Source organism: Struthio camelus, chromosome 3 (genome assembly GCF_040807025.1).
Source record: "Struthio camelus isolate bStrCam1 chromosome 3, bStrCam1.hap1, whole genome shotgun sequence".
NCBI lineage: Eukaryota > Metazoa > Chordata > Aves > Struthioniformes > Struthionidae > Struthio > Struthio camelus.
Genome location: NC_090944.1, coordinates 49,138,084 through 49,161,585, shown reverse-complemented (window position 1 = coordinate 49,161,585; position 23,502 = coordinate 49,138,084). Strand labels below are relative to the sequence as shown.

The 23,502-nt window shown below is 40.8% G+C and overlaps 2 protein-coding genes across 3 annotated transcripts; one reads left to right on the top strand and one right to left on the bottom strand.

The window, feature by feature from the left end:
- Window positions 1-228: 228 nt before the first annotated feature.
- On the bottom strand, window positions 229-3,662 carry SMIM8 (small integral membrane protein 8). Of its 2 annotated transcripts, none has more exons than XM_068937736.1 (3): window positions 3,406-3,662; window positions 2,211-2,352; window positions 229-1,056 (listed from the first exon to the last, which is right to left on the bottom strand). In XM_068937736.1, the coding sequence occupies exons 2-3, from the start codon at window positions 2,328-2,330 to the stop codon at window positions 898-900; spliced, it is 279 nt and encodes a 92-aa protein (XP_068793837.1). In that variant the 5' UTR covers window positions 2,331-2,352; window positions 3,406-3,662; the 3' UTR covers window positions 229-897. The 2 variants fall into 2 exon arrangements, with proteins under 2 accessions (XP_068793837.1, XP_068793836.1); XM_068937735.1 differs by lacking the exon at window positions 3,406-3,662 and adding an exon at window positions 3,099-3,364.
- Window positions 3,663-17,544: 13,882 nt separating this feature from the next.
- Window positions 17,545-18,351, top strand: GJB7 (gap junction protein beta 7). Its single transcript, XM_009668339.2, has one exon. The coding sequence runs from the start codon at window positions 17,545-17,547 to the stop codon at window positions 18,349-18,351; it is 807 nt and encodes a 268-aa protein (XP_009666634.2).
- The last annotated feature ends 5,151 nt before the right edge of the window (window positions 18,352-23,502 follow it).

The window sequence follows — 23,502 nt, the reverse complement described above, 5'->3', positions numbered from 1 at the left end:
CCCTGGCTAACCTAGAATTATACCTGCTGATTGGTGAGCTGATACCAATATGTTCACTGGTCTGCTGTCTAATGCCAAACAGGACAGGTAACGGCTGAGTTCTTCCTGCCTGTCTCTTGGCAGGAGCACTTAGTTTACCTTTTCTCCTCTATCTGGCTACTGATTTTTTAACAAAACTGGTTGGGATGCATTCTTTTTTAAAATTTTTCAAATTTAACTTAAGTTAAATAAAAGGTTCAAACATTTTAATCAGAGCTGAGACAACTGGTAAATACATGGATGAAGTAATTGCACAAGTCTCATTTCCTCAGGAAGCCAGGGGAAAAAGTACTTCAAAAGAGTAAGACAGGCTGTCCAATAATAATAAGGAATAACCCAAGGATCATTTTGGTCAGTATTTTACACATTCCTTCATTAAATAAAACCCTTCAACAACTTCTTTATCAGATCTTTCTAATATTATCTTAAAAAATATTTCACTTGCAACATTGTAATTATCAACTTTCAACAGAACAAGAGATCAACTTCATCTTTTCACAATGTAATACGACTCCTGTTTAAAAAATAAAAGCCAAACCCTTGTTTTCACCTTAAACAGAGATGACTTGAACTATCATATAAATTTCTATGGGTATTTATCAGTTTAGTCTGCACATCAGAGTCAATTGTGTCTCTTCTGACATGCTTTGAAGATCCCAGGCAACAATTCTTAAAATCACTTTACTGTTTGTATATATCTTAATTACAATTTATTTTTACAGGCATGAAATTTATAATGGAACTTAAATTGGATTAAATGGCAAGAGAGATATTTATCCATTATTTCAGTGGACAGAGAAAAAAAATAGTAGTTGCTTTGAAAAACTCTGCGATCTGCAGATTTCCTTCCTTCCCTCTTCAGTCCCACTTGGAAGTTTTCCTCCGCATATATCTGGACCCTTCACTGTCAATTGCTTCATAGAGATCCTTCTTGTTCTCTACTGTTGCATGCAAATAACCAAGGTAGGCCACACAGAGGGTAATTCCTACAAGTCCAAATGCCATCACAGGTTTGTTCTGTCAAAAAATAAAAGATTAGTATGCATTTCTAGTCAAAATGCTTTCTTCTTCAGTCACAAACATTACATTTTTCAGTCTTAGATGAGAAAGTGAACAGTAGTCTATTTCGAGATTTGCAAAAATCATCATTGCCTTTTTGGAAGACTGATTCAAATGACTTTGGTAAGCAGCAAGAAGGGAGATCCGACTTTGTAACAGCAAAAGGAGTTCCCTCTGAAAAGGAGGGCTCTCCTTTTCCGAGGACAGAACATCATATTGCCCAGTGTGTGTCCTTCGGTGGTCACAAATGTTGTTTGAGCATGAACGAACTGGGCAAAACCAGTTACTACAGGTAGCTGCTACAAACTTCTAACAAAATTCGTCCGCATATATTACGGGGACTATGCACTATGCTTCTGCCAGGTAAGTTTATTTCTCTGAAAGAGAGACTTTTATTATATGCACAAAATTTGACTCAGTCTTGCTGATACCGCTGAGTTCTGCAGGTATTAATAAAACCAGAGCATCACCAATGTTATTATAAAAGTAAATATTGTTAACAACGAATATTGGCTGATGTGTTTAAATCACACTGCTATCCTATATAAAAGTCCGTGAACGGACTATATAAAAGAACGTGAGCGAGTGAGCACAATGCAGTCCCGTAAGGCATACAAGGAAGCGTAACAAAATTCTTATCGATTCCTAAAACTTTTGGTACATTAAATAGAGAGAGACAGAGAGAAAAAGCAAAATCTCCAAAATATTTAAAAGCTACCACAAAATCTCATTCTTTATTATTAAAGAACGTGCATTTTAGAATTTGTTCCCTTTTAAATATTTAAGAGGGCTCCTATTACTCAACCTGTCAAATCACAAGGACAATATGCCTGTGAGTAGTCTTTCTGAAAGTAATTCAATTAGATACAGACAATGTAATGGTGGAATAAAATCAGACAATATAATGGCGGAATAAAAATTGGATAGAAACAATATAATGTTCTGGGCACTTAACAATCAGACTGGAAAAAAGTAAAGATATTTTTAGTTGCGCTACTGGGTGGTTTGCATAACAAGAGATGGTTATGCAATGTACACGGAATTGTGATTATTACTTTAAAGCAACCATGTCTCTCTAAGCATATTTAGCTGTTCCTGAATGAGCCTCTTACAGGTTTAATGAAAAGCTCTGGGTTCACAGCTCGGAAGAGTGCGGTTGTTCGAACACCCCTCAATCCTGGAATTCTCTCTTTGGCTGTTTCATTTTCATTGGGAGGTTTGCTGGAAGACATTTTAATTAACTCTGAATATTTCCTAAAAACAAAAAGACAAATAGAGGTCATTTTCTTGAAACAAATCAACCAACTGCATTCAGTGAATCTGAGTTCATACTCACCTTTTTTTTCTTCTAGCATGAATTTGTGTATATAACAACTACTGCCTTTGGTGTTATCTAACTTTCCCACTTCAAGCACACCAGTTTGCAAACCGTTTCAATTCTGTGCATCCTAAAACAAACCTTTGGAGATGAAGATCTTTACAGAGCAAATGTAAGCCTACCGATCACAGGCTTGTTTTTCTTACTTGCATTTGGCTGATGCTTTAGCTGTCTGCAGACCTAACAGCAGTCTTCACTGGCTGAACAGTGCCCCAAGAAACATACCAGGGCTCATCCTTATTTTTATTTTTTTAACCTTAGATGTGACAGGATGGCCCATGCTTCATGGTAGTGCGGTCACTGCATCCTCCCCCATAGCTGTCCCAAACTTCAATCCCTTTTTCACACAAAGAGAGCACATCACGCAAAAAGAGTTGCCCACACACACGAGAAGCCACCTGAACAAACGCGAACAAAACAAGTCTGCGGTTAGCCGTGCTCACTGGGGCGCAGACGAGAAAGAGAGCCCGACGCACAGCAGGAAGGTCGGGGCAGCACCCAAGGTCGGCCGAAGGCCACCACGCAGGCAGCACAAGGCCCTTCAGGCCGCCGCCAGCGGTGAAGCGGGCGTGCCCAGCAGCTCAGCCTGACTCCCTTGCCCTGCCCGTGAGCAGCAACGCGCCTGAGGGAAGAGGGGAAAGGGCAGAAACCGTCCATCTGAGCAGGGCGCTGCGGCAGCCGGGGGACCCGCTGCGGGCAAAGGCGGCCGCTACCCTCCAGGCGCCACCCCGGCTTTACGTGTGGGAGGAGGGGGGCAGTTTCCCAGGGAGCAAGCTTGGCCCGGTGGTGGGGGGGGGGAGCCAACGAGGCATAACGCGCGCAAGGCCCGCTCGGGGCCACGAACGGCTCCGCGGCCGGGCGGGGCGCGAGGGGAACCGTTAACGCTCCGCGCCCAGCGCGCGCGCGCCCCCTCCCCCGCCGCCACTCACCCGCGCGGCGAGCGGGGCCTCGGCCTGGCGGCGGGGCGGGGCGCTGCCGCCGGCTGCGGGCGGGGGGCGGGGGGGCTACGCGCGCTCGCCCCCTCCTGGGCGGAGGCCGCCAGCGCGGAAGGTGGAGGGGGGGAGGAGGCGGTGTGCAGTGTCGGTTGGGGAGGGTGTGTGTGCGTGTGGCTGCCCGCCCTGAGCGTTTTCGTCTTCTTCCGCCTCAAATAAACCTCCACAAATATCAGCTCTCCCCCACCCCTCGCACGCCCAACGCCGCCCCGCCCCAGGCGGTTGGTGCTCGTGTGGAGAGAGCCCGCGGGAGGGCGGAGGGGCGGCGCCGGCCGGGAGGGGCAGGCGGCCAGGCAGGAGCCAGTTTGTTCAAAGTAGAAGGAAATGACTAAAGAAACGAGGCAGGTGGTGATGGCAGCCGCGGGGTGGTGGGGGGCCTCGGGGCTTGAAAGTGCTTGTGCATCGCCACGGAGGCTCTAAGAGATGTACTGGGCGGTCCCAATTGGTGTGAATTCACACATAAACTAGCAGCAAGTATTAAGGAAAGGAAAGGGAAAAAGGGAAGGGAAGTAAAAAGAGAACCGAAGAAATTCTCCTGTTTATTGATTCCAGGTACTGGGATCACTAACGGGTATTGCAGAAAGGCACCTGCCTCTGGAAGTTAGAGCAGAAGAGTATGTTTTGGATTTAAACATCTGATTTCTGGTATTTAGATCTGAATTCCGGGTTTCAGACATCTGAAAACTCTTGGTTACATAAAATGCCACTTTGTTGTGGTGGTTTTTTTTCTGTTATTTGTAAAGACTAAAAGTAATATAATTACCTAGATTAATTTGGGGTTCTTTAAACCTAATTTCCAGAGGGGAGTAAAGCACGTGCAATCACCATCTCTCGGTTGCTGCCCCGCTTTCTATCTCTACTGACTTGGCTGCCATTGGGCAGGTTCAGCTACCATACAAAGAAGGGTAGACATTACAAACTTTGGAAAAACGAGTATCTGGATAGTGGAGAAAGATGCACGTGAGCCCTGCTTTGGGGAGCAGGCAGGCAGAATTGAGAAGCAGACGTAAGATCATAGAGGTTTAGCTACAGCCAGAGGGTGAGTGAGTGGACGGATAGTCCTGGACTAACCCGAGCTCACACGTTTCTTGGTCTGGAGGATGTGTAGGAGAACTCTTCGCTTCGGGTTGTTAGAGTTGTGGAGGCATAGCAGGCAAACATGTAGGTATCCAGGCTCCCAGAGGAATGCGTATTGCTTTTGCAATAATCGAACTGCGTACTTTTTAAAAGATGGCAGAATAAGAAGATACTACAGGTTAGCTTGTCCCTTCCAAATTCTGATCAAATAGCTAAAGGTTTTTTGCTAGGGGTAAGCGTTATGAGGAAAGAAGAAAAAAAAAAAGGAAATAAGTTTCAGTATCAAGAAAGTATTGAGTTGTGCATCTGTGTTTTGTTTCAGTATTTAATTCACAGCGTACGGTCTGTTAGTCTGGTAACTATTGTTTCGGCAGCATATGGTACACAGCTGATTTTGTACAGGATCCATTCAGTAGCAAAGAAAGAACTTCAGAGTGAACGTTGCTGCTCTCGTTTGCTTTGACGTTTGTGTAATTTAAAGACGCTAACGTAAGGTTGCTGCATGAACCTTGTTTTTTGGGCGGGCACCTTGTTTTCTTGAGGGAAGGGGGACGTTCTGCATCGCAAGGAGTCGACAGATTGTGTGTGCAGATCTGAAATGGTTACATCACTGCACTGGGAAGTGCACTCACTTATCAGCTTGGGCACCTCTTCCCACCTGTTAATGTCATTAGCTGATCCCATCCATGCGGACAAAACTGGTGATTTTCAGTCAGAGTAATATTTCCCAGGAGCTGTAGTATAACGGGTTTAAGTGAGAACGTTTGCCTGATAATACAACCACTTTTAAGACTGCTGATAGTTCTCTAGTACTTTCCGTAAAGGACAGTTAAGTCCCATGGGAAACATCATTGACTGGGAAAAAATTGCTCATAGTACAAAGAATACCATTGGCTAGAGAAAAAATATACTCTGTATGAAGTGATGTGCGATAAGGTCGTATACGTACAGAGAAGAGAGGCAGAGAGGAACTTAGAAATGGGGTAGGGTGCTGGTGCTCTGCATAAGCTAAGCGAGTGCCAAATATCCAGATTAATTCTGCAGTAAAAAAAAAAATGCTTGGACTGCTTGCTGTTTCGTGTTTTGCTTCATGACTGTGGGAAAGTGTCTTATTTTACCTTTAATGTGAACATTATTTTGCTATCTGACTGAACAGGATGTTGAAAAGCTCGGTCCGTTAGTGCTTATAAAGTTGTCTGGCATCTTTTTATGGAAGATACTCTATAAATGGTTGCACTGTAAACATCTGTGGTCTTTCTGAGTTTTTACAAAGACACCCATCATCTTAATATCTGAGTCTCTCCCCTGAGAAGTAAACACAAAAAAGCTTCGCTTTCCAAACGTAGCGCTGTTATTGAGGTTTCTTTTCTTTTTAAATAAACTCATTTGAGATTCCACGTTCACTATTGTGCTATATGCTGCGGCCATTCGGAACTTAATAGCGTCTTCTACTGTTTTCGGATTCACGTCCGCTTATCGTTTGAGCTGCAGGAGAGTCACTGTAGAGAACAGAACAAAGCTGATATTCTGTCCCGCAGACGTCGTTAGCATGCAATAGCCAGAGTAATGCAGTACTAGAGGTACGACTGTGCCTCTGCATCTTTGTACACTCACCTCACAGCTCCTGCTTATTTCAAATACCACACAACAAGAAAGCTTCACGCTGTCTTCAAAATAAAGATAGGACACCTCAGGCTACCGATAAGCTTATCCCTATTACAGAGACATACAGTTACAGATCTATGGGGACACAATAATCTGTTTTTTTGTGTAAACATTGAGGCTTAAGCACAGTATGAGTTGTAGTGAGAGAGGCATCTACTATCACATATTTCTTACAATTTTCATACCTATGTATTGTGCATTTACATTCCTGTTTTGCCTGCTTTTTGCAATGTTTTATACACAGTGAATGCAACAATATTTTAATTAGTTTTGACAATTGGGATATATTCTGTTTGCCGAAAGACCTGAACGGCTCTGGGGGAAAGGACAGTGGGTGAGAAGGGAAAGCAAAAATTGCGAATTTTTTCTTCCACCTTATTCACAGTTAATGGAGAAAGAAATAATTATTTCACTGAGGCATGTGAAACAGTATTGCCATATTAAGGAAATAAATGCAGAAGGAGAAACTAACAAACCTCCAGCTAGACAGGGGTGCCGTAGAGAGCTTTTTCTATCTTTATGGCTCAGTTCATGTCAGTCTCAAAAGCCCTTATGCTGCTTTTCAGATGCTATTGCTTGTCTGTATAGTCCTTGTTGAGAAAAAGCAGTTTTAAGACAGCAGCCGCCGCTCCTTGGGACCCCCCTGCTGCTGAGCCACAACAGTTTTAAGCCAATAAACATTTAAAAAATGTAAACCTATTGAAAATCTTTTTTTTGTTTCATAACATTATATGTATTTCTCCTATAACACTTGTCGTTAACCAGCTTTGCCTCTTAGAAACAGACCGATCGCCCAGCCACGCTTTCCAACAAAGACTAGAGCAATTGTTTTTCGTTAAATACTGAACGAGCTCATAAATCTTTTTAACTCAATTTTATAATGGAAGAAAAAGAGTACTTTCTTTGTTTCTTCTTTCATTAATGAATGTCACACGTTTTATTTGCCCAATTCAGCAGTGTAACTGGGAACAGAATAATAACAAAACCCAAGGCATCCCCTGGAATAAAAAATCCAGTTTCTCCTGAAAAAGAAGAAGAGACAAACATCTACAGCCCTGAATTTTCTTTAGTGCTCATTACAACAAACCAAAACGGTTTTCTCAGCCAGGAGTGGGGTTTCATGGTAAACTTGAGCTAATCTAAGACTGCAGCTCCTCCAGAAAGAGTGTGGGGCATGGGCAGACCCGTTCTCCCTTATGGCTGCTGTGGCCTTTCTTGCATAAGTCCTTACAATTGCTCAGCCGTAGAATATGCTGATTTTTCTCCCTGGTTCAGATGAAAACTAACAATGTCAGGAAAGAAAAAAGAAGAAAAAAGGTTATTTTTAAGTTGCAACAGTGAGAAGATCTGATTGTGCAGAGCCATGCAGTGATTATTGCTAAGGCCAGGAAGGCAGCGGAAGTGAGGGCATAGGTCAGGACTACCTTGTCTGCAATGCTGGGTTTTGAGATCAGCTTCAACTATGCCCTTTGTTAATATCTGTTAGCTCATGCTACCTCTGATCAAGGCACCCTTCACATCAAAGACAGGGAACACAACTTCTAGGAAGACACTGGAGACTAGAAACTTCACAGTTTTAACAGAGTGAATTCGGCAGCAAAGGACTCTGACCCAGTGCAGTTTATAAGCTCTTCAGACTTTCTGCATCTTGCAGTTGTCTTTTAATATACAAATACTACCACTTAATCAAATACATTGGGGAATGGCATGTCTCACATTTATATATCAACAAGATGGAGCTAGAACTGTGGGTGTCATGACGCTTAAAAAACTTTTGACATTTAAGCTACCTGATAGGAAGCACGCAGTGGGGATTAATAAAAAATGGGCTGTTGGAGCTTTTTTCCAGTTTTCTTTTCCCTCTCTGTAGGACACTTAAAATTGCTCACGTGCCTTTTAATGCTATAGTAGAATTTAGATTTTATTTAAATCTTACCTTGCTCAATGCTATAGAGATTGCCCTTTACATATTTACAATATTCCTAAAATGATTTTAGCCTTTAAATTACTGCTTTGAATTGATCCTTGTTCAGCCGAATGTTGCTTTTATTTGGGCATTCAACAGCAGTGCTGAGAGGAAGGCACTTGCCCTGAAGGTAGGAAAATCCCTGCAGCAGGAAAATCTGAGTGAACCCTCTGGAGGCATCCGCTTCTCTCCGGAGGGTACCAAGCTCCTAGTTCAGGCACTTACATGAGGCTGTGTGATACCCTCCTCTGCATAAAAGCTACTGATCATTCACGTAAAATTCCCAGATAAGAACCACAGTAAGTTTAAGATAAATGAATTATACCATGAAGAATTCATTTAACAAGGAAGGAGTTCACACTTTTTCCTTTTTTGTAATGTTATTTAGCAGTATAACCACATCCCAGATAAAAATGGCCTGACAGAATAGGACAAGGAATTGATGCTTGATAAGATGCATTAGGACAGGTCATATACGCTTATTTGATTGCTTTTTTATTAAAAAATAAATTTATGGGCTTTCTGTTGGAGAGTGGCTCAGCTGCCTAGTCCAGCAAAAGAGGGAATTCAATTTATCTTGCACAGTAGCCAAAGTGCATTTTAATAACAAAAACTGGTTTCCTGGGAAATGGTTTCCCAACAGCCTCAAAGCAGTTACCTGGGAAAAAACACTGTAATTTAAAAATTTTAAAAGAAAGACATGTCTGAATGTTTGTGTGACCTATTATTATGAGTGCTGTGTCCCTAACAGAATATTTGGCTTTGATAACAAGGCAGAATTTACTTGCACAAGAGAATCCAAAATACAAATCTGACACAAAAAGTTGAAGAGCAAACACTGTGGGACTTAAGGCACTTAGGTCATTTATACGCTTTCAGAAAGGTTACCATAATTTCCATTATAAAGTTTTTCACATGGACAGAAGTCTTCTCAAAAACATTTTTTTTAAAAAGAAAGCTGTACTAAGAAAGGGTGTTAAGAACTGAGAAGTATTTCATGATGGCCTTTCTTGCTATTTTGATCTTTTAGTAAAGTCAGTAATGGAGAGGCAGCATAAGTTAGATGAGACAAAAGTTAGTAATTAAACAGCGTCTGGAGTGGGGAACCAGCTGGAGCTTTTAGTTATTTCTTTTAGCAATTGCATGTGAAAGGCAGACTTGTGGTGGTTAATCTTTTGTGTCTGTGTTTCTGTGTACATGCAAGATTGCTACGGTCAAATTACTTGTTTGTTCGCAAGTACAGCGTACACGTGTCTCACAGACTACTGCTGAACATTGCCCACTGCTTTGGACCCTCCAGTGCCTGTGTCTTCAGGTGGCGTCTGGGCGAATGAAAAACCATGAAGTATATAACATTAGAGCTGATGTCGATGAGCACTCAAGAGATGCAAATAAAGTCTGTGACTTTAAACAAATGCCTTCGTTTCCTCATGTCTTTCCAATGACACCGGTCGCATTATGGTTCTCATCTGAATAGTGTGCCAGATGATCAGGTTTCACTTGTTTAGTTGATATTACCTAGGAGACGAGCAGATTCCATTTTCAAGGCTTAAAGCACTAACTCCCTTTCTTGGAAATGAATCATTGATTGCTATTGCCACTAGAAAACTGGGGTTCAGTTGTAATTACAGCTACGCAGGTAAGTTAGAGTTTCTTGTTATAAAATATGGTTTTACTAAGTAAGAAATTGTTTTTCTAACATCAGTCAAGCTTGATAGTAGCCTCCTGAGAGTGTCCCATTAGCCAGCGTAAAACATGGATTTAAACCTGTTTTCATTGCACTGTTGCAGTACTTTATAACTACTAAAGAGTTGCAAGCTGTAATGTGGCCTTTGATGATACTCTACTTTCATTTTTATTGCTTATTCTAGATTGGAAATCTTTTGCCTTTGTCAATTCACTTTAAAAAGAGTTGACAAAAACACTGTAGGAGTAGCCTAACTGAAGCAGCAATACTCCTTAATGCTGAAGTCCAGCTGCTACAGAGGGAGTTTTTATTTACATCAGGAGAGCGGGAGAGCAGTAGGGGTCTCCACTTCCACTGGAAGGGTCTGCAAAATGAAATTGGTGGGAAACTTTTGGTTTGCCTCAGTCTGAGAACTATTGACTGCTGCACTGCAACTAGCAGCAGCAGTTGCAGAAGTGAACAAGTTGGCCAGCGTGCAGACCAGGAGAGCTGTTTGTCTGTCATGGGTGGTCCGAATTAAATGCCGTAACTGTCTTTTTTCTTAAGAGCCTTAACAAGCAAAGGGTATGAATACAACGTTAGTGTTACACCTTTACTCATTTTATGATAGAGGGCAGGTTGTCTGAACAGTATTAGGTTAATTTTCTGACCTCTTTATATTCTCTTGTTGGCTCTTTCATAAGGACCTGCAAATCAGCTTACATTGGCACCCTTACTGTTGAACAAGAATCAAAGGCAGTAGTTCTTCAGCTAAAGAAAGGTAGTAGTTCTTCAGCTCCTATTGCAGATCCTCAACTGTTTGAATAGCTGGTGCACGGGCAGCTTAGGAGGGTGCCTTTGATCGGGATTACGCTGGGTCTTGGTATCTTTGTGTTCCTGGAAGTTTCCCACTGCCTCTTCTTCTGCAGCAGAGCACTAGAATAGATCACGGGAGCTAGCGGAGCTTCCAACAACTGGAGAACAGGCTGAACAAACGTCTGGCAGAAACAGCATAGGCACAACAGAGCCTTCCTGGACCAGAGAATGAAGTAAATCTGTTTCTCTCAGCCTATAGACCTCAGACCACTGGTAGGCAGTAAAGAAGCAGATGGTAGTCCATGGAATAAGTAAAAGACCCAGCAACAATAAAGCAGACATAGACTTCCTTGTATCAGCAAATGAAGAAAGTAAGGGGAAAAGTTACCAAACAAGCACCTGCAATTAAGCTTCATAAATAAATTATTATTTATTTATGGAAACCACTGTACCAACATATTTTTTTTCTCACAATATTGAGCTGATCCTTAGTGTTTCAAAAGAAAAGGAAAACAAAAGTTGAGATGATCTTTTGTTTAAATTACAAAAAGAAAAAAAGGATAAGATAACCTCTCAAGATTATTCCCAGCTCTGTTTTTTAATGATCCTCTGTCCTCCTCTGTGATTCTCTACTTCTGCTCTTTGATTTGACATCTTTGTCACTCTTTTGGGTTCTCCCTTTCCTATCAAAAGAAAAAGGAGAAGTCTTAGGTACAACAACGATCTCCCATCAGCAGGGTTTATATCAGAAAAAGAAAGCATTTTTCCATCTCTCAGCCTATGAGACCAATCAGTTTGCTTGTACAGAATTCACAGATCCACAGTTCCCAGGCTCACGTTCTCTTTCTCACTGTCCCATCTTCATTTTCACGAATACAGCGTTCTTCCTATAACCTTGCCTTTTCACACTTAGCTGTCTTCCCCATAACAGCAACTCTAGACCGCTCTGTGCCCCTAACAGTCTGGTCGCACTCCCCACTCCCTCTCTTCTTAGTAGATTGTCTTTGTGTTTTCTTACTTTTTTTTTTTTTTCAAATTTCCTTTGCACAAAGATACCTCTTCTGCTTTTAAGGTAATTAAATTAGCAGAGCTGACTGAAATCTAGATGAACTAATTCTCTGAACACTATGCTTTTCAGTGGATGCATTATTCAATGCACATTAGCCAACTTTCTATAGACTTAATTGAACAATAGAAATGATTATTTGATGAATATATTCAACAACAATAGCATTATTCAAACACTTCACTCAATAAATTACGTTCAACAAACTCAGGAATTAATGGTGCATACAGGTAGCTCTGTTCGCTCAGCAGACCATGTGTGCAAGCTTAAGGGAGGGATCCACGTCACTTATGTGTGTGAGGGAAATAGGGTGTGTGTGGAGGGTCTTTTGGTCACTTGTGCCCTTAATGAATAGTTTGGGGGATCAGGGCAGTTCCAAGTCACGTCTAGGGAACAAATTATGTGAAGAGAAAGGATTACTTGCTCCTGGCTGGCAGTAGAAGAAGCCCAGATATTTGTTTTGGTGCTCTTGTTAGCAAGAAATGAGGATAGCAAATCAAGGTATCTCCAGTTTTCAACTTCTTGTCTGAGTTGATGTGCATGTGTGCGGAGCAGGGGGGTTGATACAAATCTAACCTAATTCCTGCTCTTGATTTCCTGTTCCCCTCAGCTTTTTCTTGAGCACTTGGAGCAAATCATCCTTCTTCTACCACTTAAGACCTTCCAGCGCCTCCTTTGTAATTTCCAGTAGAGGCTAAATCTTTTAGGAGTCTATTTCCAGAGTGGAAATGGATCCGCCTTTGACCCCTTTGTTGCTCTCTTTCTTAAACCTTAGATTCATTTCATTGTTAGCCTCAGTATTGGACATCACCTTGATGCAAAATGATGTCATCTACATTTTCTGTAATCTGTTTTATTTCTTTAGCCAGCTTCCCTTCTTGACTCCTTTTTGGTTCATTCGGCACAAAATAAACCTCCTCCAAATGCTCTGTCTTGAAATCTCCACTTGGCTACAAGGATTTGGCCCACCTTTTTTAACCTCTTGCCCTTACTTTAGTCAGAATATAATTTTGATAAGGTGGCATGCCCTGATACTACTCTCTACATCTGCTTGAATGTGTATTGCTACTTCTGGAACAGCGTTCTGAAAGCCTGCGCTACTATGTTTTCACTACTGCAATTGTGTGCTCACTTGAAGATCTCATTTATCTTTTTTTGTTATCTTTCTGAATCCTTACGTTATGCTGAATTTCATACAGCCTGTATAATGTCTTTGTCTGGTCGAGCCTTAGCTAACATCACCTCTCCTCTCATCAGTGTTTGCCCGACCTGTTCCACAAAGTAAATTCTCTCTTCTTCATCTATTAAATAACCCCTTATCTTTGAAGTCTGCTTTATTTTTTAAACGACTGATCCTTTCCATATGTTCTTAGCAATGCTTCAGTGAATTTATTGTATTTTCAACGAAACCAAAAGTATCAATTACACTCCATGATCTTTTATAGCAACAATAGCGCATAAAGCAAACATACTCTTGTAAAGGTACATTTGCAGCTCCTTTGAACAGAGTAGCAGTGCTGGTTACAACCGAAGGAATGCCACGAAACCAGCTCTGTGGCCCTTTACGCTTGCAGATGAAGATTGCTCTACACACAACCATTTCTCAGCATTAAGTGGAAGCTGCAGGTGGAAAAATATCAGTGAAGTTCTACAAAGTTCTGGCCGCAGGAGCTCCTCTGACCACAGGGCCTGCAGTCCTTCAATACTTTCTCATTTCTCACCCAACAGAACGCTTAATACAGAAGCCATCTTTAGTTTTGTGAAATCCCCACTGCCTCCGTGCTAGATTTCCATTTTATTGTATTTTGCAATAACTTCCCAGGAATTTCATCCTTCCAATCTTATTTTCTCTTCTAGCTGGCTAGAATTTGCCCATTGCTCAAGACCTTATTTAAGATTTTTGTCAAAGCTTTGATCAAAGCTTTTTTGGCAGGCCTTTCTTTTCCCCTTCACATCCTTCTCCTCAGCATGAGATTGGCACGAGCAGGTATAAAGAATGAAGTTACCCTTTTTTAATCCCTCTTTCTGCTGAGATAGCTCCTGGCAAGGAAGCATCAGCTCAGCTTTGGGAAAGGAGACCTAAAGGTGAATTTCTCAATCTGTATTTAGGTATCTCCATCACCTGATTTCCACTAGTTTTGGTTCTCACTGATTCGAGTGCCTTGCTGGAGACCTAGCATATCTTTAACTTCTGACCACATTGTTCAGTTGGATGCTCAGAACTGGCGATATTCCCGTCACTTTTTAGGTGCTGGTTTTACAAGTAACATGGGGCTTTTTACATTAGAAAGGGATGATCACAGTTGTTATGGCCATTAGCAAAAGCCCACTCACAACTGTACCAATTTTCACAGGAATAGTGAAATTCAGCCTTCCCTTCTAGTGCCTGTACACATCATGAAATCCTATAAAAGGCCTTTGAGTTCTTCCTTCAATAAGAAAACTCTTCCAGAGGACATCTTATTCACAATCTGCATTCCTATCTGTTAAGATTCATGCCTGTTCATATCTGGATTTTCAATACTAGAATAAGAATTACATAATGCTAATGAAAGGATGATACTTGGCAAGTGTTTCATCTCCTTGCCTGTGCTTTACTACACAGAAGTATCTTCATGCTTCATTATTCAGCTCCTTTGAGGCTGATGATGTGTTAACTGTATATTACTTACTGTCCAGAAATCTTTAAAGACGTAGTGCTTATGCCTGCAAGAGCTCGTTTTAAACATCTCCTTGAGCTCTAATTGCAGATATTCAGGGGAGAAATAGTTCTTTAATGACAAAGTCGCCAGTCTGCCAAATATACTTAAAATCGTATGTCTGATAGGATATAAGCAAACTGTTATCCCCCTCTTGTTCCTTTTTACCTGGCATAAAGGAGGAGTTTGGCAATGATTACTCTCAATATCTTTTTCAACATCGCTCCCAGTATAAGTCAGCAATATATTCATTTCTGTGCCTGTACCGTAGGTCTTCAAGTAAGTCACCAGCCCTAATTGTAGCAGAGTAGATACACCCAAATAATCAACCTCATTTTCCAGCAGAAGTCTGGACACAGACACAGAGATCATTATGGGCTGCAGAATCAAGAGCGAGCAAAACCAGTACTTAGCTTTTAGCATGTGCTGAGCTTTGTGATGCTGTGGCCTGATTACTAGTACTCAGACTTAGCAGTTGATGAACTTGCTCATACATCAGTATTAACTGCAGCTCTAGGCATGGCTGTAGGATTTACATATTCCTCTGCAGCCACAGAGGGGTGCTTTTTCTCTTTAGCTTGTGATCAGACTTCGCTAAGCAGAGTTTATCAGGAAATATTGCTGATGAAGCAGGAGTCAGATGAGAGTCTATCTTGTTCCTTCATTGCTGCGTTGACATAGTGGAGCTAGCAGGAGTGCGAGGTGGCGTGAGGACATTCACAGCTACAACATACAGACCTGGAAAGTTCTCACATTTCCCGCACTGTATTTCCTAGCCATCATATCTCCTAGGAATATATCTGTTTTTTCTCTTACAGAACAAGGGAGTTTGGTATCCTCCAAGATCCTCGCAGAACTCAGAGGTGGGCCCAAATGGGAAGGTGACTCTACCTCTGTGCTTAAATCCTCTGTTGTCTTTGACTTGCTGCCAAGGGCTCCTTAAGCATCCCTTCCCAAACTCCTTAAGCATCCCTTCCCAAAAGAAGGGTTCCAGAGCTAGGACAGGGGAAGATTTTTGTGGAAAAGAAACTATAAAATAAAAGCATTTCTGGAATAAAGTTTATTTCTCATCTCAAATGATAAGAAATAGAACAAATGCAACTATCCAGAGAAGCAGTATAGGATTTAAAATATAGCACAGATTTCCTGAGAAGTTAGACAACAGACAAAAGAAAATAATTTGAATGGTGGTAGTCAATTTATAGTGGGACATTTGGCTCCTATACATAAATTTGAATGTGAAATTTGATTCGACTCTACGTAGTATTTGCATAACTGACAGTGCTAAGTTGAGTGTACCTTGGTGTTAGAATACAGAGTCTGAACTAGTCAGAGAGAGTTTTCCATGCTGTTCAGGAAATCCTTTGGAAAAACAGAAATAACGTGCATATACATTCCTTTACAGCATGAACGTGAAGTATTTCTTCTTTCTTCTGAACAAAGGAAGGCAACACCCTCCCCCCACAAGTGGTCGGTATATGTTCATTTACTGTTGTAATTTAAAAAGTTACCCTGGCCATTTATGTATATACACATATATATGCACATAAGTGCTCTTGTACAGCTTACACCACATTTACAGATTATCTAAAGTCTGTCAGGAAAACGGAAATATTCTACTGGATGCAACTTATTTCAAAATTGCTCAGGGGACTTCAAAGCCTTCTGAGTGAAAGGTTATGGATTTGGTCTTGCCTAATATAGGCAAATGCATCAGGTCACGCTCAAAACGGTGAAAGATAACCTGATTTTACACCTTCCCCTATTTTAATCATTCTTACTAACCAAAACCTTTATGAAAGTTTTATGGCTTTTATTTTGAATAAACACCCACCTCACCTGAAACGGTGAGAGAAGCATCTAAGTATACAGCTGGATTGATTAGTTATTGACAATCAAATGTTATTGGATTTGCACTCATTCCATAGGCAGATAGTCTACACAATCCTTCTATCCTCTCTGAAATCAATGAGCAAACATGTAACTGACTGTGCTGGGGCCATACTTTTGCTAATACTTAAATCCCTGTTAGCTGTCAAATAATCTCCAACTCTTTTGCCACCGTTTTCTGTCAGTTTGCAACAATCTTTTTCAACCTAGCTCTGTAGTCTCAAGGGAGATGGACTGGAGGCCGAAGGGCCATGCAGTTGTCCTTACTTCTGTTTGTGAGGCACTCACTAAAAAATGAAAATGGAAATCACAGAGGCAAAAGTGAGATGAGATGGGATGTAAGACAAGATTTTCCAGCCATGTGCACAAGAAAGAGACTTGCTGAAAACATCTTTCTATTTTCCTTGGTTTGGCCTACATAAATTTCCCTTCCAAACTATGAGGCAAAAGCTTCTATCAGCTGGGATGGGATCTAGTCCATTATTTTTGTATATATCCATCACTCATTATCAGAGTGCTTACAAGTAATAGTGTCTCCACTATTTATAAAAATGACATCTGGTAGCACATTATTTTCTAATGCCAAGCAATTGCTGTGGCTATTAATTGAAGTACAACAGCTCTGAAGATATGTAGAGATGGGAGAACTATCAATGCTCGTTTCTGTCATATTAATCAACGCCACCTTAGTGGCATTCATAACAACGGTCTTAAATCCTTCCTAATCATTGTACTTTAAAAGGGTTATTACCAGTTCTAATGTGCCAACTTGAAATTTGGGGGACCTTCAGATCCAAAGGTAATCTGGAACTGTAAGCTTGTAATGCTTCTTACCTGATGCTGGTAAAAGCAGGCTTTTGGTTTTTTGTTTTTTTTCTCAATGATAGCTTAGAGCAAGTTTGAACATCGTATACAGATATGTCACTAAGGAACCAATCCTCTATTTTTCAGAGGACAGTTTAACAAAATAACGAGGCTTCAGCCATTGACAAAACCTATTTTAACAGCAAATAAATTTTGTATAATAGCCTCAGAAGGTACAAATTATCAGAACTAAGAACAGCCCCCCTTTTTTTTAAAAAAAAAAAAAAAGTCCTTAATCGTTTTAAATTGCTTCAGCTCCAGCAATATTTCACCTTGGATGTACTTCTCACTTCTCTTCACCCAAGAGGAAGCATCTCTCTGATCCTTTCTTTGATACAGCATTTCTGTCCTACCTTGAGGAGAAAAAATGAGCTGGGGATTCCTACGAGATCTGCTGAGTGGGGTGAATAAATATTCTACAGGAATTGGAAGAATCTGGATAGCAATTGTATTCATATTCCGCCTACTCGTTTATGTTGTGGCAGCAGAAAAAGTTTGGAAACATGAACACAACGAATTTGAATGCAATACCGAGCAGCCTGGCTGTGAAAATGTCTGCTTTGACCATTTTTTCCCTATCTCCCAGATCCGACTTTGGGCTTTGCAGTTAATCATAGTCTCCACCCCTTCACTCTTGGTTGTTTTTCATGTTGCCTATCGAGAGAACAGGGAGAAACGACACAACCAGAAACTTTACAAAAGTCCAGGAAAGATAGATGGTGGATTGCTGTGCACTTACCTCATCAGTCTCCTTTTAAAAACAGGATTTGAAATAGTTTTTCTTGCTCTGTTCCACAAATTGTACAATGGATTCAAAGTACCACGTCTTGTGAAATGTGATATGAGACCATGTCCTAATGCCGTAGACTGTTATATTTCCAAACCCACAGAGAAGATGATTTTCCTCTATTTTCTGGTGGCAACTTCAGGTCTGTGCATTGTATTAAATTTAAGTGAATTGAGTTATCTAACTTTCAGATACTCCATAAAATGTTATGTGAAGAGGTATATCAAGAAACATCAAGGCTCAAAAAGTGATTGCCAAAAATTAAGAACCATCGGTCACAGCAGAACAGCAACTGCAAGATGGTTTCACGACTCCTCATCCTTGCTGCTTAATAAACAAAATGAACTTGAAAAACAGCTACCCACTGACTTGAGAGAAGAAGGCTAGAGAACACCAGTCTACTACGCAAGCTATGTTTGACTAACTTCTCTGTTGCGATCAATGCTTCACAGAAACTGAAAGGACAGTGAAAACATTTAGACTGTAATCTAAAAATATTCTTTATTAGCTTTTTTCTCCATTACTTGCGCAGATAAATTCACTTGCATTGTATATGTCATACATAGAATTATCTAGATCTGTTCATGTTGAAACAAGAAGATGTAGAAGCCTGACATTTTCATGAAGCTGTAATATAAATGTAGATGCAATTGTGTTTTGACTGTTCTGCACAATTGCTTTGGTACAAGCAAAAATAGGCTTTTTATGTCCCGATTTGGAAGAACCTGGGATTGATTACCCTGAAGGGGAACCCTGAATGGAAAGGGGCTTTACAGCATTTATCAGTTGGGTGGATCTGATGAGAGGTGAAATAGCGACCAGAAAGCGTTAGTATACGACAGCTGCTAGTATCTCAAAGGGAGCTTGATGATCACAAGCCCTTCCACTGGCATACTATGAAACATCTCAAAAAAGAAAGAAAGAAAAAAAACCCAGATATGTTTAACTGTAACTAAGCCCATGGTGATAAAGACAGATCTAGTTATTTGGCTATACGCCTCCTTCTGTAGATATTTGAACCCTTCACAATTTTTAGGGTATTTATCATCATGACACATCCTGTAAGGGAGTACTATATGAAGGAAAAGTGGTTGCCCAACCGTGCACAGGAAGCACAGGTTTAATTCCTAGTCACAGCAGCTCCAAAGTCACTAGACTTTTTCTTCTGCTCTGTGGTGGTGGCATTTAAGGGAAGAGATCATTCACAATCCTCTAGGATCCAAGTAGAGAAATTTAGACTGTACAATATGGCAAAACATTTGTCAATGTTGGTATTACAGCAGTAGTCCCAGTATTCAGTAACCTGAAAGCTGATTCCCTTTAGTAAGGCTGAAAATACTGCTCCTTCTCTAGGATTCCCTGCTATTGAAGAACCTGGAAAATCTAAAAATACTAAACCTCCACTGGAAACAAAGTAAAAAAGAATGACCTTTCCCCCCTAAAATTTCAGACTATTTCTTCTTAATCTGTAGAAACCCGGCTCTCTTAAATACTATGCGTCTTTGCTCTTTGTTATATACGTAACTTGGGCTAAAAGGAAAGGGATATTGGCAGAGAAGTATCTGTTGAATCTAAGAAAGTTCTGAGATTATAGAAATTAGTGCCTAAAAAGATCTATTCCAAGGTAATATTCTCTTTCCAATGTTGTGAAGAAAGACCTCCTGAAATCAGTGCTCAGTCTGATGAAAATACATTCTTTCAGAGAAAAACACTGACTGGAAGGAGCGGTTCTGCCTGAAAGCTGAGCTGATTTTATTGTTTGTGCCAGGACAAAGAGGAGGAAACAGAAACAAAAACACGTAAACTACCTTTTCATTCAAAAAAACAGCTTTAGTTATAAAGCCTTACTTTTGTCAGTACTGTGGTAGAAACTGCAGAATTAATTCTACAAACCAATGAACAAACTATGTACTTTGACTGCAATTTTCAAGCTCATACAAGTTGGCTTTTTTGCTAAAATAAACCTGCTTTTATAAAAGGTGAAAAGACATTTGTTGCCGCTGAACTCAATAGCGGCAGTCCTCTCTCTCAGATACTAGCTTGCCAGCTTGTGGCCAGTTAAAGTTTTGCATCTTGAACGACACTGAATCAGCGTGTGCGTATGAAGAAAATGTGCTTACAAAATTCTGAACATTTTCTGTTAAATGTCTACATACGCAAAATGCGGCACATGAAGTTAGAAACTTTCACAGCTACTGTACAAAAACCATTAAGCGCTGCACGAAGCAAAACCGTTGCCCATCAGTCCGACGTAACTGTTAGTTCGCAATTTGAGTAACCGAGAAAGAAAACCAAACTTATCTCGTGACTTTTATATCCTAACACACATTTCTAAAGACAATGGCAACATCAAAAAAAAAAAAATTTACTTCAAATGTGACTATTTTGTAATTATCAAGGACAGATTTTAAGACAGCACATTAATGAAAAAGTATTTATTAACTGTTTTTAAAGCAGGGTTTTATTTGAGAGAAAGAGAAGAAAAGCAAACATAGTTGAACACCAACACAGGCTTCTGATTAAATCTGTGCACTAGCTGCTCTCTGATGGAAAAAGTATGTTAATCCAGGGCTTGGAGGTTTATAGACCAGCACTGAAAGTTTTGTAGCTGCTTGGAGTGTCCTGGTTAGACCAAAAAATTTCCTGTGAAAAAAAATCTCTATTTTTCCAGAATATACGTTTGAGTTTTTATTCCTCACTATCTCATGTCTTCAACAGTCATGACATGATAAATACAATTCCAAAGTGCAGTCGCATAGCAAATTTCAGTTTTGACAAAGTCTTACATGAGAAATATTCTGAAAAATTATTATGGACCAAATCTAACCTCGTATGTAACACCTGGCTCACGTGCAAGTGGCTCTTTGCTGCAAAACTGGAGGAGCGTTTAGCAGAGTAACTAATAAAAAGAAAACAAGCATCACACAAACTGGCTCTGTCAGAAATTGCCTGACCTGAAAGGACAGAAATGAACTTTTCTACCGTCTCCGCTCCTGCTCTTGGCCAGCTTCTGCTCTTCTATCATTTCCTTTCCTTCCCCAATCCTTTCCCCTACCTTTATATTCTTTTGTTCTCCAGTTTAAACTTCATTCACCCATCTATCTCTGAAGTTGTACATTGTTACATTTTTGGTTCAAATGGGTTTGTAGACTTGGTCTCTGAACTAAAGGCTGAAGGATTTTTTTAAATGTATTCTTCTCTGCTTCAGAGTCAGCCGAACAGACAGAATCCAAAATTTTACATTCAAATTCTAGTTTGTTTTTTTCTTAAGGGGAAACATACTGTCTCCTTAAACACACAGCAATTGGCACAAACCTGATTTAAGACCTTACCGTAAAGGAAAAATAACACAATGGCTCCCTGTACGTTCATGTACAAGCATTTACCTCATTCACATTTTAGAACATCCCTGCAAACATTAACAAATTCAAACCTTACACAAACCCTAGTTTTCTTCAAAACCCAACTAACCCCTCTTCTTGCCTCAGAACAGCTTAAATTCGAAAAAATGTAATGGAAAAAAAGATTTCTCTATTTGCTGATAGATCTTTTTCTCTCTGCCTCCATCCCCAGTGCCCCCCATCCCCTCTTCACATCCCTTTAACGGGATCAGCTGCTCAGTACTGAGGATAGCTGCTGCTTCCTTGAGTCGAGCCGAGCCAGGCTGGGCCATGGCACGAGGGGCGAGCCGGGCCACAGGGTGAGCCAGGCCAGGCCACGGCATGAGCGGAGCCGGGTTGGGCCATGGCAGGAGCTGCTTCCGCAACTCTTACTTGCAAGAGCTTCCTTCTTCCCCGGTGGCCTACACTGAGCCTCACGGTAGCATGGCCCTACTCATGCACATGGGAGCCCAAACCAAACTCATTCTTTGGCACAGACATTTATTGCAAGCATATAGCCAAATATTTTTTCTTACCTGAGCTGATGACTGGTTTCAGTATTACCTTTTAACGCATCTTTCCCTTACACTACAACAGATCTAGACAACATATCCCATCACAATTTTGTATGACCAACATCCCCTCCCCCCTCCCCCCGGAGAACGATGACCCCAAAACAAGTGAGGACAAACCCACTGCTCCTATTCACACTACATTTGGGCTCAGCTCGAAGACAACTCTTTATGAACATCACTAACCACAAGCAATGCTAATTGACAGTTCAAAGCGAGCTCTATCAATTACAAAAACCAGTCTGTATTATAAATCTAGACTCTTCCGTTTGGAAACTGCATTTTCTAATCAGCAACAACCTTTATTTTTGTCAGCACATTCCCATTAATGACTAGAGGTTTAAAGGTGGTGTCTTTGCTCAGAAAGGCAGGGGAGAAGGGGGGAGAGGGAGGGATAGAGGAGGAGAGGGGAAGAGGGAGAAAGAGGGAGAAGGAGGAGAAAGAGAGGAGGAAGTAGAAGGCGAGAGGGCAGCCGGGTGCGCGGGGCTCAGGCTGGCTGCCCCAGGCGTGGGCAGCCCCAGAGGCAGGACCCGCGTGGCCATACAGGGCCACCAAGCACTGCGACGTGCCACCCTCGTGGGCGCAACTAAGTAAGGGCAAAACTGAACTGACTGCAGGCTCCGAGTTAGCTGTCAGCTCAGGCTTGCCTTCAGAATTTGGTCACAGAAGGTATACATCGCTCAAGGTAAAATACCTAAATGAAAATACCAAAGAAGCTTATTACATCAGGAACTTTTTGTAGGTTGCTTCACCAAACTAAAATACCCTCTGCAGCACACGACATACTAAAATCAAACCCACTTAGCATCCCTTCTGAACCCCTATTTTGAGCTTAAAATAGTTTAACAAACAAACAAACAAACAAACAAAAAAGAGAAAAACCAATAACCCCTAGCGGATTACCTGTTGAACAGGCTGTCAGTATCCCTCTAACGGGGAACGTGCAATGAAGAACAGTGACTATACTGGTACAGCATCCACTATGATATTCACAAATTAAAATGGGATTAATTAGGATAAGAATAATGATGGAATGTTAAAAATTTCTTTCTCAGAAACTCAGATCCAAAACAGAAATTATTTCCCGAATGTTTATGACAATGGAATTTCCCCCCCCCCTTTTTAATAGCATCCTAGTATAGCACTTGTGTACCTAAATAGTTGTATGCTATTCTCATTTAGTCTAAAAAGTGCAAATATTGTGATATATATATATATATATATATAATTGGGAATGTTAATGTTGAGACCATTTAATTTACATAACACAAAAAGATATTAACAGATCTTAAAAAAAGTAACAATTGTGAGGTCTGTTGACAATGACTGTAACAGTTAGGTGCATCTGTAAACAACAAATTTCAGGTGGAGTTTCTGGATCCTTTCCAGATGAAGCTCTCTGCCCACTGCCCTCTCTAAAATCATGGCTGTTGACATACAAAAGGAATTCATGCAAGGAAGAGCATGTGGTCTCTGCTACGTAGAACACAGCAGCATGTAATTATAATGATCCCTCCTAGCTTTAAGATGTTGGCATTTGTTTTGCATTTATCATTTTCAGATCACATCTTTGCTTCACAGAATTA

Coding starts and splice junctions, on each gene's coding strand:
- SMIM8 (XM_068937735.1), bottom strand. CDS start 3,133: ATGGACGGTTTCTGCCCTTTCCCCTCTTCCCTCAG. Junction 2,353..3,098: donor CCTTTCCCCTCTTCCCTCAG/GCGCGTTGCTGC, acceptor TTTTGTTTTTAG/GAAATATTCAGAGTTAATTA. Junction 1,057..2,210: donor CAGAGCTTTTCATTAAACCT/GTAAGAGGCTCA, acceptor ATTTTTTGACAG/AACAAACCTGTGATGGCATT.
- GJB7 (XM_009668339.2), top strand. CDS start 17,545: ATGAGCTGGGGATTCCTACGAGATCTGCTGAGTGGGGTGAATAAATAT.